General features: G+C 42.7%; 2 protein-coding genes across 11 annotated transcripts in view; both read right to left on the bottom strand.

Annotated features, from left to right (window-relative positions):
- Positions 1-2,191, bottom strand: part of LOC140896185 (uncharacterized) — a 41,850-nt gene extending 39,659 nt beyond the window's left edge. For 2 of the 3 annotated variants that reach the window (XR_012154460.2, XM_073307532.2), the window contains exon 1: positions 1,817-2,191. Coding sequence is in view for 1 of the 3 variants with exons in the window: in XM_073307532.2 (XP_073163633.2) it covers positions 1,817-2,020 (204 nt within the window). In the remaining 2 variants the exon portion in view is untranslated. Of the gene's footprint in view, positions 1-1,035; positions 1,235-1,816 lie in introns of all 3 variants that reach the window. The other variant, XM_073307546.2, reaches the window with a different exon arrangement.
- Positions 2,192-8,176: 5,985 nt separating this feature from the next.
- Positions 8,177-16,501, bottom strand: part of CMSS1 (cms1 ribosomal small subunit homolog) — a 364,144-nt gene continuing 355,819 nt past the window's right edge. For all 8 annotated transcript variants that reach the window (XM_073307651.1, XM_073307688.1, XM_073307703.2 and 5 more), the window contains 4 exons: positions 15,243-15,303; positions 13,981-14,068; positions 12,534-12,622; positions 8,177-8,409 (listed from right to left, as the gene is read on the bottom strand). In XM_073307651.1, the coding sequence (XP_073163752.1) occupies positions 8,326-8,409; positions 12,534-12,622; positions 13,981-14,068; positions 15,243-15,303 (322 nt within the window). In that variant the 3' untranslated portion in view covers positions 8,177-8,325. The remainder of the gene's footprint in view (positions 8,410-12,533; positions 12,623-13,980; positions 14,069-15,242; positions 15,304-16,501) is intronic.

The raw sequence follows: 16,501 nt of genomic DNA, 5'->3' as shown, positions 1-16,501 counted from the left end.
CTGGCCCATCGGGGCTTTGGATCCAGCCCATGGGATTGCCACCCCGGTGGCCAGCACCATGTCCCTGCGGCCCCCTCTAGGAGGGGGAGCAGAGGGCTCCGTGCGCTGCCCTTGCCTCCAGGCACCGACCCCCCACAGCTCCCATTGAACGGGGGCACCCTGATTCTCCAGCTGGCTCTCTGCCAGCATGGGAGGAGTTTAGATTGCCCTGAGAGCTCACCTGAATTCACTCAGCTGGTAACAATCCCCAGGGGCTGTCTGCCAGATGACAATACCTGGAGTGCTGTGGATTCCTACCCTCTAATCCTGAGTTGCAGGGGGTTTGCTAGAGGAGCCAGTTATGCTGCCGCTGCACGCACCGGGCACCCTCGGCAAACAAACAAACAACAAACCAGGGAATCCCCAGTTGGAGTGTGGGGGATGAAAACAGTTTCTGCTCTTTTTGTGCCACCTGAGCAGCACAAAGAGAGTGGAGCAGGGGTGAGAGGCATGTCCACAGTAACTGGGGCAAACACTATGTTGGAAATAGCATTATTTTCTCTCTCTTTAATATTTTGCATTTATTTAGCACCTTTCATCCGAAACAAGTGCATTTAATAACTGAAAAATAATACCATCCTACTATAACTTTTAGCAAACACTTATAATAAGGGCCGATAATTAGTTTTTACTTTTATATTTTTATCCATTACAGTGTACGCTCAGACTACAAAATATAAGAGGCAAAGTTTGGGCTCTGAGACTATCCTAATGGAAAAACAAGCCACATTTTTTTTCCTGTAAGGTGACCGGCCCACGCAAATCACCATGTACTATTTTGTTTGGTTTTTTCACCCCACAGGCCAAACAAAGAAATAATCTAGCTGTCCTTGTCAATTCTAGTGCGTGCTGTATATACAAATGGCAATGTGGTTTAGCGGTTTGAAGAGAGAACTGGGAGCCTCGTTTGCTGGCCAACTGACTCGCCGTGAGACCTCGTGTAAATCATTCTGTGTTTAACATACCCCGCCCCCTGTAAAACTGGTGTCAAATTACCTAATTACGGCTAAAACAGGTTGAATTATTCATTGTGAATACTATGAGTTGCAGATTTATTCCTCTTTTCTGTTCACAAGTCAGTCACAAACCAAGCAATTTTTTTTTTTTTTTTTTGCTGGTCTATTCATTATCCAGGGTGTGTGATTGGTACACATAGTATTGTACTGCTTCCCAACTGGATGACAAATTTTCAAAACTAGAGAAAAACAGATAATGCACTTCAAAAACAATTTATCAGCCTAGTAATTTTTGCTAGAATTGTGAAACTGTCAAGATTCATGATCATTTACACAAATACTAGCTGTCTAAACATTCATAAAGAACAAAATAATAGGAGGTAACAAGTCAGTGGATTGAATTTAATACTTTGATTTTGAAATTGGCCTTAATATTCAACCTGCTCGACCTGCAGCAGCCATCATTAACAAATGAGGAATCTCTTGTGTTTTAGGATTCTGGCTTGTCAAATATTTATTGACATTTTTCTAGTGCCTAACAATACCAAAGTCACCACAGTTTATTTCCTTCCCTAAGCACAGGGACAAATGACAGACAGTGTCCCGGATATTACCATCTGGTAGATTAGCAAATGCTGACTTTTTAATGGTGACCACTTTCACATGGGGTATTGTGGGTTCGTTTGACATCTGGGGTAAAAGGAGTACATCCATGATAGAGTTACTACCCCCCTTTGGTCTGAAGCACACACACAGTTATTTTCTCCCAAACATGAGCCGCTCTCTAACAACACTCACCAAGAAAACCACCCAAAACAAACCTGGATTTCTTTGACACTTCTTGCAGATAATATTAGGCAGATTCCCATGAGAAGGCAGAAGAGTCCAATGATAAACAAGCTGGAGAGGACAGTCGGAGCTGTGAGCTTGGGCTTCCAGGCTGGCAGTTTCTGTTGTTTAAATGCACTGTTATCTGGACATCTGGAGGGACGCTCCTGTGCTCCTTGGCTGTTCTTATTTTCCATGCTGTTGCCGTTGGAGAAGGGTGTGTGGTTTTGGGGGTGGGAAGGGTAAGGGTGTCGGTGTTAAGATTTGGTCTCAACTTAAATACTCTCTCTGATGTTGGAGGCTGTGTTGTTTCTATAAACCTTTGTTACTTCCTGGAATTACTCATTAACTAGACCTTTCTTCCTCTGTTCAGGCTCATCCTGTCCGTTGGTGACCTCAATCACCTTAATCAGCTGGTGCTATCAGCCACAGGTGTACTTTAGTCAGAGTCATAGGGACTGCATCCTAGACAGTCCGGACTCTCTGGGAAAGTCACCAAGAGTCTTTTTCTGCTGCACCACTTAGTACAGTAGAACCTCAGAGTGACGAACACCCCGGGAATGGAGATTGTTCGTTACTCTGAAACGTAACTCTGAACAAAATCTTATGGTTCTTTCAAAAGTTTACAGTGGAACATTGATTTAATACAGCTTTGAAATTTTACTGTGCTGAAGAAAAATGCTGCTTTCACTTTATTTTTTATTAGTTTACGTTTAACACAGTACTGTACTGTGTTTTCTTTTTTAGCTCTCTGCTGTTGCCTGATTGCGTACTTCCGGTTCCAAATGAGGTATTTGATTGACTGGTCAGTTTGTAACTCGGAGGTTCTACTGTAAAGAGTTTATTAGGTTTCACTAAGTTCTGAGCTATTGATCACTTGCAGGGCCACTACCTGCTACCTGAAAGGTCTGTACACAGTTTGGTCCCTTACTCCCTCTCTTCCCTTTATTTCCATAGTCACCCTAAACGGAGCAGTGTTATCAAAAGCAAAAAAGGCTTTTACAAGAGAATGCTGTGTTGGATGACAATGTGAAGGGCTCCTACCAGTGTGAGGCCCTGGGGGAGAACTTACCAAGGGAGGGACTGCAACGCCCTTTGTAAGGGCACAGCATTTGGAGAGTTGGTATGGCCCCTTTTGAGTTCCCCAGTGCTAGCTTTGGTACTGTGCACCCCTCCCCCTTTTGCACTGAGAGCACAAGATCCCCAAAGGAAAGATCATCCTACCCTCTTCATATCACCTCTCCTTAGACCTGATCACAATCTAGTCAACAACATAACCAACACAGAAGCTGCAGGTCACGGGAGAGACTGAGCAGTGAGAGAACAAGAGCTAAATAGTACAGGCTGTATCCCAAGTTATATTCCCTCATACTCACTGGCTGACGTGCATTATAAATGGGATTTGTTTACAGATCACACTAATGTTTGATTAAATAAATTCCTATTAAATCTCATCCAGATACAGGCAGTTTTGAATTTTAGCCAAAAGCACCCAGAAATGTTTACTCAAAACTTTGTTTCATTTTTCAATCAACTTGAGTGTTTCCTACTACAGATATCCATATTTTGCTAACTAGTCCAATGAGCATGTTTTACTCTATTTGCTCTATAGAGCAGACACAGCCAAGGGACAGCAAAGTGTATTCTGACATCACAGTAATCAAAATTAACTAAAATTCTAGTAGCAAATTCTTTATTTGCTGATAATGTGGAAACCAGATAAACCTAATGAAAAGGGCTATAGGATTTTTACTCACCACAAGTGGTCAGGGCTTCAGTTTTGTGTCTATGTGAAAGATGGTCCCTACAGCAACACAGTACCCACTAACAGGCACTAACTTTGATGTGCAGGGGTGGTTGAATAGTATTCAGCAAATTCTGCCCTCTTCATCACGTATCACATGATTTGTCAGTGGCACTGGCTCACTACTGACTCAGATGAAAGAGAAGTCACTCCTTCAGTTCATATTCCTGCCTGAGTTTGCAGGGCCTGCAGTATGAAAAGAACTCTTTTTACTTGTAAACTGAGCACCTTTGATCTGAGAGACAAACATGGCACCCCATGATACCCTTTTTGCAAAGCCACTTTTCAGGGTAGAACTGCACCCAAAGAGAGAGTCGAGTGCAAATAAAGCTTGTTTCAGGAAAGGAGATAGGAGGGGCTGCAGGGAGTCAGGTAGATTGTATCTACATTATGAGATAATGTTTCCAGTGGAAAAATGAAACTGAACTTTCCAGTGTATCACAGTTTGTATTGTTGGATCATATTAAAGAAGTTCTGTATTAAAATCACAAATGAGTTTGATTCCCCATAGTTTAAATTCCAGGGTATTACTAATTAAGAGGTCTCTTGGTTTTTGGTACTGTTTCTCTCTCTCTATGTGTGAAACTTGCAAGGTGCTAATTGCATTACTACATTCTAAGACAGAGTCTGTTCTCAAAGCAATTCTTTGTAACAACAACTACTCACACACAGAGAGACTCAAAGCAATACTCTGTAACAACAGAAACAGCACCCAGAGACTCCCCGCCCTTTTGTTGTATTCATCTCATTTTGTTAACAATTGTGATTAAAATAGAGATAGAGGATGTATGTGGATGGATGCTTGGTGTGGATAATAACTGAATGATCAGGGAGGTGCCAGCCTAAGAATCCAGTGTCCATCGGCTGAAGAAGGCGTCAAGTGGAAATAGCCAGAGGACCCCCAGAGGGCAGACTGGAATCCACCCAACAGCCTCAAGGATGGCAGAACCAAAGAACAAGATAACATCTGGCAGCATGGAGCCATCAGGAATGTGCTATCTGTTGATTGATTCAGCAACAGCATGATGAAGCAATTCCCATAGACTGGCATCGGAAGAAATTCCTATAAAAATGGACTTTAGAAAGTGAGAACTTTGGGGTCTGATTCTGCAAACCAACTTCCAGGAGCATCAGATGAGCATCTGACAAGGCTCTGCTCCCTCCTCATGTCCAGGCCACCTGGCCAGTGGCTTGGCATGAACAACTCTAAGGCTGGTAACTATGATAACAACCTTGCAGAACCTCTGTGGTGTGTATGAATGAATGTGTGAATAAATATGAAATTGAATGGAATGTTATAGCTATAACTAACTGCTTACTATGATTCTTTCTGTATTCACAATAAATGTGGCATTTTGCCTTTTCCCCTTTAATAAGATCCTGCTGGTTTTTATTTTATTGGTATAACAGTATTATTCTCCTGCAAATAGCCATTTGGAATAAAAAGAACTAACAAGTGGATCTGATTTATTCTTTCCTGGTCTGATATTAGCTGGATTGTACTGGAATAATAGAACACGGTAGAGCACATGTGCTTTTTAGTAAAGATATTAACATCTAATTATGCATGTTTTCTCACCAAGGTCAACCTCCAGTCCTACTACCAGTTACAAATGCAATAGTCATTGCCTTAGTTGCAATTAAAGAAATCCTGTGGCAGTTAGGGTCATAAAATGGTTAAGTACCTGTGACCACAAAAGGATAGCAAAGGTTATTCTAATAATGTCTGGTTTGTGTCAGAGACCTTCCAGAATCCCTCTAATTTGTCCTTTGTTACTCCTACTGCTCCCCTCTGAAAAAATCACCTTATACATACAAGCCAGGGTGAAAAATACCTGTGCTGCCATGAGCACCCAAATTGCTTCCCCTCATCCCCCGGCAGGAATGACAGCTGAATATTGTCTATGTACTCTGACAATTTAACAAATATACAATCAATTTTCCATTTAATGCAATTTAAAAATGTAACTTATTCAATAACAGAAAAGAACATCTGGTGAATATACTTGGTTACTCACCAAGTAATACTTGACCAGCTGGCAGAACACAACAAGAAAGTATTTGACATATCAATTACAGGATGAAGACTGGCAAAATTTGCTGAATACTATTCAACCACCCTTACACATCAAAGGCAAAAATCCCTGCATCACAGGAATCTCTCCAGAGACAGGGAGTGGTAGGAGTTTCACTTTTCTCCCTCTAGAAGAATGAACAGCCTTTGTCAGCTCAGAGTGAGGAACCGGAGTAAAATCAAGTGGTGGAAAATCCCAAGCGCTGGCTCCTCTCTTTCCTAAGGGCCTTGTCTACAATAGAAAGCCTGGGCCTGCATAGCTATGTCAGCAGAGCCCCCTAGTGCAGACACAGCATATGCTGACAGAAGGAGTTCTTCTGCCAGTCCCCAAACAAAGTTAGCTATGTCAACAGAAGCACTCTTCTGTCAGCATAGTTGCACCTACACTGGGGTTTTTGCCATCATAGCTATGTTGGCTAGGTGGTGTGGTTTTTCACACACCTGACCAACGCTATGCTGACAAAACTTTGTACTGTAGACCAGGCCTAACTCTTCTCTTTCCTTTGGAATTCCATTCCTTACTGACAAATCAACCCTTTATACTGGAGTCAAAGCAAGGTTTAAAGTGATCTCGGAGAATTGCTAAGCCTTTCCATGCTGAATGTTGGAATTTAGCTGCTTTGTAATGACATTTTTGGGCTGGGAGAGCTTGTTTAATTGCAGTAGTTCTATTGCTTCCTTTGAGAAGTGAATTTTAATCTTGGACAGCAGAAACAGATGGCTAGCAAGGTAAAATCTACTAGTCAGGAAGTGCTGTCTCTCTCTGTCAGGCTCTCTGGAGGATGGACACAAAGCAGTGACACTGGAGAGTTTGACAGGGCTGGGATGCCCAACTGCCAAACCTGTGTGTTCAAAAATCAGCAAACAAACCCAAAATAAACCCTCGAAATGCTCCCCGAGACTCTTTCTATTGCTGACAGAATCAGACCCTGAAAAGAGCACTAAATAGACAGGGAAATGTCTCTGAGATGGGCCACTCTGACCTGCCTGTGTTGCCAGGTGGAGAGCAGTCTTTCAGATCTCCCCCATTACAATCGTCTCTTTCTAACATCTAAGTCAGGGATGAGCAAACTTTTTGGCCTGAGGGCCACATCGGGGTGCGAAACTGTACGGAGGGCTGTGTAGGGAAGGCTGTGCCTCCACAACCAACCTGGTCCCTGCCCCCACCCCCTATTTGCCCCCTCCCAATTTCCGCCCCCTGACTGTTCCCCTCACAACCCCCGACCCATCCAACCCCGGCTGCTCCTTGTCCCCTGACTGCCCCAACCTATCTATACCCTGCCCCGCAACAGGCCCACCCAGGACTCCCACGCCCTATCCAACCCCCCCTGTTCCCTGCCCCCTGACCACCCCAGAACCTCTGCCCCATGCAACCGCCCCCTGTCCCCTGACTGCCCCCCAGACTCCCTACCCAACCCCCACACCGCCACGCGTGCTGCCATGGCCCCCTTACCATGCCGCTCAGAGCAGCAGGAGCTTGCAGCCCCACTGCCTGCGCTGCAGCATGGCTGCGTGGGAGGGGAAACAGCGGGGGAGGCGTCAGGGGCTAGCCTCCCAGGCCAGGAGCTCAGGGTCCAGGCAGGATGGTCCTGCGGGCTGTAGTCTGCCCACCTCTGATCTAAGCCCTTGCATGGGTCTCTGGTTTTGACACTTTGTGACCCCTCCAACCTCACTGTGGTCAAATCATCCTATGTTATAACCTGAATAAATACTGGGTGAAGTTTACAACTTCTCGCTTGTGATACTGAATAATGTTGATTGCTGGGGTGGGTGAATGTGCCATAAAGTGAGGCTCATTAAGCAAAAACATGAACCAGGATGTGTACCCAAAAAGCAAGTGTATCACCAACCCAGATATGCTCATGTCCTACAGCTTCTATCTCATGACAATAGCAACGCTATAGTTGGTGGGATCACCCACAGGAGTGAGAGTTGCAAGATTAGACCATTTTTATGCTGTAGGTATCATAGTAATTTTTCTGTCTTAAGAAGTTTCCTGCCCTAGCATGAGCCACTGTTATTTTCCAGCACACATCTTTATGATATAATGTAGTGACAGGGTTTGTGGAGGACAAGAGAGCTCTAACTCATCAACACACTGTGGGGGTAGCTACATAAGGTACTAAAGGAGCTAAAACTTCTTGACTAACTCTGGACTGGTCTCTGTAATGGCCAGATGCCTTCTGCATGCTAGGAAGTTGCAGCAGTGAGGGTTGGGAATTTCTGGGCCAGAGGTGCCCAGAACTGGAATGGGCTGTCTTCTATCACTCCTAGATGGGGATTGAAGGTGTCCTTTTGGAAGAGTGAAGGGGGGGGGCAGAAGCAGAGTTTGGCTGTGGGAATCATTCAGGATAGGCGCACTCATCCTCAGTGTCCTAAGGGTAGTGGAGAATGCACACCTACTGTTTTATATGCAGCATACATCTAATTTCAGTATCATACTGTTCAGGCAATAACCATCCCTGGTACAGAATCTACATGCAAACCTTTGCTTTATTATAAGAGGGCCAGAAGCTGACAAACATTGTAATACACAGCATCTCAGAAATGGAAGAACTGAATCCAGTCAGCCATTGAACAGTTGCCTACTACAGCTGTAAATTGCATCCATGTTAGTTACACCATTAAAAGAGTCCCAGCTTCACAGAATCTTCTCTGCACAGCTTTATAATTCCCATCTCCAGAAGGTCAATTGTTTCTTTCCTTATCTGAAGGAAACAAAAATTAAACAAGACAAGAAGTAGGAAGATTACTGAAAGTGCTCTGCACACACACCCTTATTCTGCTTAGCTACACGAGTTTTATTAGAGGCTGAGTAAAGGAGGGACCCTCACACACAAACAGAAGTTTTACAAAATAAATATAATAAACTCTAGAAACTACCTATTGAGCTGAATATTTCTTAGCTTATCTACTTTAAAGACCACCAGATGTATTTGAGAGGAAATACCGACTAACACCATGGCAAGGCCAGGAGCTCCAATGCAGTTCTGCAGCAAAGAGTCATGCATCTGACGAAGTGGGTATTCACCCATGAAAGCTTATGCTCCAATACGTCTGTTAGTCACAGGACTCTGCCGCTTTTACAGATCCAGACTAACACGGCTACCCCTCTGATACTGCAGTTATGGTTACATCAGGGCTTTCATTATAACCCCATTGTCAGCTCTGACTACCTTACAGAGAAGTTCACCTTTTGGGCTGAATGTTTCCATGCTTCACCTCAGCCCAGAGATGAAGGGTGTGAGAAAGCCTGGCAAATTTCTGTTCTGCCCTTTTAAAGTTATACAAAGGGGTGGGGGATAATCATCTCTCCATTTGAAGTACATTTTAAAAGCTTTTTTGCTCACGTAACTTGAATAGCTGAACTTTACAAGCTGATATTTTCAGACTTACTGAAGGCTCAGCCCTTACATTGTTTACAAAAAGAACAAACGTAATGGGGTTACAAAAGGGTTTGAAAAGCTCAGTTTGATGCTTGCACGTTAGAAATTTTTGTCAACTTTGAGAGCTAGGCTACTACTTTGTATTGCAGGCAATATCTACGTAGTAAGTTTCTGATGTAGAAAACTTTGTCTATAGGCAGTTTAGACTGTGAAACCAGACTGTACTAGGCTCATTATGCTTTGGCAGAGTTTAGCAGTTCTTCAGGAGAGAGCCTTTTAAGCTCCTCTAGCCTGATTATTCTGAATGTCTCCTTTTTTCTCTCTCCTATTTAGGATGAGGATAGAGGCAAACAAGGACATGAACATACAACAACTTTCCCTAATGTGATGTTAGGGTTACACGTCTGCTCAGTGTTAAGTTGGAAAATGTGGAAGAATACATAACTGTGCCTGTGACACTGCAAGGGCCAGCATCAGGATGTCCCTGTCCTCTCCGGAAGTGGCGAGGTCTAGAACCAAGGCATGGGAGGGCTTTGGTTTTTGTTTTTAAACTTGTGTGTTTATTAGAACTCCACCAGGTAAAAAATTAACCCTGCACACCAACGTCCCCAAGAACGGCTGCTCTCTGTGTTGTTCTTAGCCCACAACCTCCGTCTTCTCTGCTGCCTTCTTCACTCCCCCCTGGAAATGAGGTAAGTGTTCATTTAGAGGGAGCTGTGGGCGCTTCACACCTCTGAAAAATTGGGCTATGAGTTTTTCCATATGCCAATATAAAAATGTGCATGTTTCCAGCACTCCTTGGCTTCTATGTGTTTAAACAAACAGTACTACCCTATTTACAGTAAGATGCAGTAATGAATCCTGTTACTTCTACAGGACCAAAAGTTATTCTGCAGAGAGAAGTTATTGAAGAAGCCAGGGCCATCTTGTAAAAGGGCCTCTGCCTGGTCCTCAACTGTATTGGTGCAATTTTGCATCCATGATTAACTATGGATACAAAAGAATTAGTACATCATCTGACTGAGTCTGCTAATGGAGCTGCTAGCAGTTACACACTATCATCACTCCCACCTTCACTTAACTGTGGATACCAATTAGTTATGTAATTTTTGCAGGCCCACAAACTGGCAGCCATTTCTGAAAATCTGGCAGTATCATGTTATTATTTATTACTATTTATAGTGTTCTTGGTATTGTACTCAGAAGTAGGAGAACAAGGTACCTGGCTCAATGAGATACTCCAAATGTAAAGTCTTACCTTTGCCAGCACCTGATGGGATTCACTATAGCCCTGTTATGACACTTTATCTGTACTATGCTATCTGAGTACAGTTTACTACATACCTTTCATATAAATGATTTTCCTGGACTCTTTCTGGCATATGCAGTAGTACAAAGTACTGTACTACAAGATGCTTCACATACGTATCCAAGGCTGCTGGGGGAAAACCCCGTATGTTGTGTTATCTGAGACATAGCAGGTGATTGAAGGCTGTTCCATAATGCAGAAAATGCACAAAAGGGCAAAGTTGGTGTTACACATTCACCATTAACTTGCACAATTCCTAGGCTTTTAATTTTGTATTCTTAATGTTACATTATTTTTTTCTAGTTAAATACAGTTAGAGTCACAATTTTGTTATCCAGGCAGCATCCCAGCTGTAGGACTACTCCCCATGGCGAGATAGTATTCAGGAAGTTTGGCATGCTCCCTGAAGAACAAATGTTTAGTTAAGCTGTAAGGAATGGCTAGGAGGCCTCAGTCTCAGGTTTGCGATAGCATAGGTTCAGATCCAGGTAGATCAGCCAGAGGCTGCGGCTTGCTGCCTGTGGCTGACTCACAGAAACCCTGGTCCATCTGTAGTCCATATGAGCCCATAGCACTTTTCATAGTAGTAGGGCTTTGTGCCAGTGTCCTTTGCTAACATTTCTGTGATCTGTTCATCAGTGTCCGAATTGCTTACATATCCATTTTAATGCAAGTACCCTATCAAACTCACACCTTGAGATTTCTATTGATGATTTACCACAAGGGGGAGCCTCTTTGCTTCATTAAGTGAAGCTGCTCTTTTTGCTACTTGATTTCTTCAAGGTATTTTAGCAGACACAGTAGTTCATCCTGGAGCATGAGAAACACAACCTTGCACACGTGGTGGTGAGTGATACAACACACTCAAAAACATGTTAAAGTACAGAGCAGGATGGGGTGTGTGACAATTTTCTTCCTTGTGAAAGAGGTCTGTGCTACCTGTCAAAGGGATTGTCCTCTGGAGGCTCCAGACATTGGAGCCTACATTCTCTACCGTGCCCAACAGAGCAATACCCGCAACACCTACCTATGTATTATCGTGCATCTACTTATTTACCGTTAGCATATGACCAGTAACATCGTCGATTAATTTGACCCTAAACATAAAAATTATTGATTTTACATAAACTGTTTTAATGATACGAGCATTATACAGGCAATAAAGATGAAATGACATAGGACATAAAATTAAACCATTATTCTCAACCATGAATATTGCCACAGTAATGGGTCATTTCTTAGTCTAACTAATCACGAGAAATAAGCAACCCTTGTCAGTAAGATACAACATTACCAGTTTCAAGCCCATTTGACTACGACGTACATAACTGATCTATTCTGGCCTCTGGTTGTTTTTTCAGGCACATAAGGATAATAAAGTTCATTCAACTTAGAGGTTACCGTTACCCATGCCTGCACAGGAGAGAGGTAGCCTTTTCATACTGATTGGAGAGACTTGTGGTCAGTTCTCTCTCTGGGCTAAATACTGGTTATCTACATAGCCTACTACATATCAAATAGCACAATACCACAGCACAATGCTGCACACCTAACAATGTGAGTGCTGCAACATGCCACTGAAAAGCACATGGAATTGTCAGGATGAGAAGGCTCTACCAGTGGATTACAGGCCAATGAGTTTTGCTGCTTTATGGGATCATATTGTTCTAGATGAGGTTGTAGTGTGACTCAACAGGCCAATGTGCTCCTTCCATCTTGGAGTCCAATGTGTCCTCAAAAGCTGCTCAAAAGGAATCTTAGTTCCTTTTCTTCAATTTCTGAGGAAAAATTTCCTCCCAGGAGTGCGTTGCTGAGAGTCTCTGGGAGGGGCAGAACTACTAGCTCAGAGACATCCGAGCAGGAAAAATTGATAGAGGGCGCTGGAACCCATTGGTACCGTTTGCTGCAGCTCACGAGATGAGAGATGAAGAAGTGAAGTGCCTCAGTTTGGAGCTGGGGAACCCAGGGTGCAAAATTATAGGTAAAATGCTAATTCCTTTGTGTTCCTTGAGTGCTGATACCAGAAGTCAGTTTCACAGCAGAAAATCCTGACTTCCCAGCATTCAAGTGTTAACTACGTTTAGACAGAAAGGTTAATATAGTTACGTCATTGTTTAAAAAGGTGACCATACTGTACCTCAGGGATATCAATCATTCTCCTTAACTTCTGATCTCTCCAGTTCCAATCCAAAATCAGATACTTCAAGGAGTTCAAGCTAAGGCCATCTGAAAAGACAGAGCAAGTCTTACTATAATAAAGGTAAAATGACATGTGCTTATCAAAATGATTTTTGAGTTTTTCATCCTTTGCAGTCTGTTCCCAGGGCACTGAACATTAAGCACTACATTTGCTGGTTGGAAAACTAATGCAATGACACTGCAAACTTCCTTACCACATAATCCCATGCCTTTTCAAGAAGATAAACGCAAAAGCAGAGCAACTGCTGTTGCCAGGCTTGTCAAGAGCCAATATCCTGCCTGCAAAGAATTCCCCAGACTTCCTCTTCATGAAACCACAGGAGTTGAGTTTCCATGGCTGACGACAAGTTGGTAAATTATAAGGACCTGAGCCAGCAAGAGCCAATCAGTGGGAACTGAGGATACTCAGAAACTTGCACAATCAGGCCCTAAATAAGCTTTAGGTCAGCAGCACTGTGAAGGGCTTTGGTCATCTTCCATTTCAATGGAAGGAGACAAGGAGGCAGATGGTTCTTTGGGAAATGACCCTTCTGCCAGCTCTGCTAACTCTTCCATAGCAAGTGGGTGATGTCCACAATTTTTCTTGCTAGCTTTTTCTCAGTAACCTCCCATGGCAGCACTGAACCGTCAAACAGCTCTAGACATGAAGAACACATGGTCAGCTTCTGCTCCTAGCCCATTGTCTCTCGTCTTGACATATCTTTGGGCTGATGCAGCAACATCAGCTCTATGATGTGCTGTTGAATTGTGATATCTTAACACTCTTGTAAAACACAGCAACAATGAAACATCTCACTGTTCCTATGCTTCCTGGAGGGAGAAACAGTGGAGTCCCCTACCAGAGCCAGCTCCCACCCTCGAGCAGGGTATAGCTTGGCCAACTGACCCAAAGATGGAACTGCCGTGACGGGACCATGGTTAGTATCCTGTGATATCTACGTTACATTTTGTTTTTATTGCAAATATCTATTTAGGAAGCAAAATATATGGCAGGAAAAAAAACTTAGATTTGGGAAGGAGAAGGAGGGTTAAACAGAAAAACTAACTTCCTGTTCAAGACCTTCATGCCTGGCAGGAGATTGGGAATAATAAACTGAAAGACCAAGCAAATCTAGATTTTGTTGGGCGGGGGGTTTCAATAAAAGCTGAAATTGAACTCAGAATTGTGCATAGCATAGCTCCTTTTGTCTAAGCCACTGTGTTCGGCTTCCCAGATTTTTAACTTTATATTCTTAACCTGCATTTGAGTGACAATTGTGAGAGCAGATCCCCAAATTCACTGACTCAGGTAAGTCCAGAACCTTCAAACTCTGTATCGAAGTTTCACTTGTTCTGCCATGTGCAACATGTCCATTACCAGAGCCCATTCCAGCCTCTTCTCCTACCTTGTTCTACTAGTGCTTTTATCCTTCCAGGTGTTCCTACACCCAGGTGGATGACACCACTCTCCAGCATGTGCATCTGTTCTTTTATCTAATTCAAGGACAGTAAGAGAAAATGTTGCATCAGTAAACCCACAAGTGTTTAGGATTCCCTCTTAAAGAACATTTTATTCCACACTGGAGGTAAATTCCAAATAGCACAATAACTCCTCTTAAAACACCATCTAAAGTCAAGTCCATTTGGAGAAATAGTGCCCAGCAAGCTGGGATGTAATCTACGGTATTATAGCCTGCTGTGTGTAACTGTCCCCGTGGGTCCTGCTACCATGCATTAAGAGTTCCATAAGCACACTAAGGAACTTTTAGTGTGTGGTACTGGGGTCCACATGGACAGTTAATGTGTGGAAGCTAAAGCACTGTACATTCAGACAGTAAGAGACACAGTGTTCGTCTCTCGGATTGTAAAACTGGTACATATGGGGGAAAGCCACAAAGGGCAGTGAGGTGTCCAATTCCCTTTGAAAGTCAATAATTGAAATTCACTCGATTGTGCCTTTCAAAATCTCACCCTGAATCCGTTTTCTGAGGTCTGAATAGCACTGACCTCCCAACAATTAAATCAATCCTCTAGAACTAAATGGAGAGCACACAATCTGGGGAAAGTTAATGCAAAACTGGATTCACACTAATCTGCCCAAGACTGGGGAAGGATGAAACATACTGTGTGTAACATTTACCTGTTTGACAGTATTTATATAGAAGGCCAAATTTACACCCACTGTCTCTGATTTCCTTGATTGCAAAACAACCCTATCATTTGTACACACAAACAGGCATTTGCATTGGGTAGCTGAGCATCTCACTACCTGATTTGCACCCACCAATGTGGGTGAAGGTGGAGTTTTGTGGATGCGAACACATGCACATGCTTTTTGGTTTTGGTTTTTAAGCAGGCCCAAAATCAGAGACTGGTTTGAGGCACAGAATGTTCGAGTGTGTACCACACAGGTTCCTGATGGATGTTCTGATCTTAATGTAGGTGCCCATGCTGCACAAAAAACCACAGGGGCATGAGGAGAGTTGAGGAGCAATCAGAGGAATTGCTTGGTTGAATGCCCAGAACTGTGTTGCTGGGGTACAGAAAGGAGGCCCTTTTCTAAAGAAAGAAGCTATGTCCATGAAAAGTATCCTTACAATATCACACCAAAGACAATGGTATGTGATTGGTTAGCCATTTCATCAAAACTACCTCTGAACTTGCTTACCTTTATGTGTTTTGCAAACAATTTAATAACTTTGCAGTCTCCTTTGAATGCCGTCACTGACCTAGTAGAGGATAAATTAAAAATGAACTCAAACATTAGAACTCGGATTAGGAGTGTATAACAGGCACAAGAGGAAACCAAAACTAGTTAATTTAATGCTTAAGAATGGGATGTATAAATGAGTTAGGTGCCCAACTCCCATTGACTCCTATTTGTGCTTTGAAAACATCCCAATAAATTATTATTTAAATCTATATTTGGTAATTGTAATGATCTACAACCAGACCTACATACTAGAAGGCACAATTTAGGAGTAATTAACGCACATCTTTTTGATAGGTATTTATGTAATATTTAAAGAACATGTACTTTTACAATTGACTTCCTTCAAGACTACTGACTAATCAATTGCCAAATTTAAATAAAAGAATGATTTCACTATTGAATTATAGGCACATCAGAAAGCATTCTGAACCGGAAATTTAAGTTATTACATTTATTTATGCAATTATTAGGAAAATCATCCCTTCTGGGCTGTCATAACCCTTATTACACAAAGGAACCTTGATACCCACACCCCGTTGACCACAACTCTTTTCATCAGAAGACCAAAATTGCGTCCTGAGCCTTTGCTTTGGGACATAGTTCTATATATAAAAAACTTCATGATCTGTATAATAAACTCAGCAGGAGAAAATGAATATGGAGCTTACAAAGCTCCAGTTGAAATAGGCTTTTCCCTGCACTCAGGAAGAAATCAATGCACCAGTGACATGCAAGTCACATGTTAAAGCCTTCCTTTACAACCATGAAGTCTAGAAACTTTTTTTTGTAAACAATGCGGAAATTCAACAGTCATCATTTGAATTCTGGAGCCAGGAGAGGAGACATAACCAGAGTTTTCATGCCTTAAACCCAGCCTTGCACTGCTCTGCTCTTCACTCCATGGTGTATTGTGGGATAGCAAGATCTACATCCGCTATTGGGAAAGCTGGGAGCAGAGGAGCCTGGGTACTCGGATCAAAAGTATGGAGTGGAGAATGCAAACCACTGATCTAGCGATGTGTGTTGCAGAAACTATGACAGTTCTCATCAAGAGACTGGGCCAAGAGGAACAAATTCTGATTTTCATACCTTCTGTTGGGGAAGTCAGGTTTGGGCAGGAAGCCTTTCAAATCTCCTGAACCAATATACAAATCTCATTAACTCTATCCCTGTGGAATCAAACTGAATGAATGTGGACACACCAGAGCTTGTTC

This window comes from Lepidochelys kempii, chromosome 1 (assembly GCF_965140285.1).
Source record: "Lepidochelys kempii isolate rLepKem1 chromosome 1, rLepKem1.hap1, whole genome shotgun sequence".
Taxonomy (NCBI): Eukaryota; Metazoa; Chordata; order Testudines; family Cheloniidae; genus Lepidochelys; species Lepidochelys kempii.
Note: the sequence above shows the minus strand (reverse complement) of the source record. Positions and strands in the feature narration are given on the sequence as shown.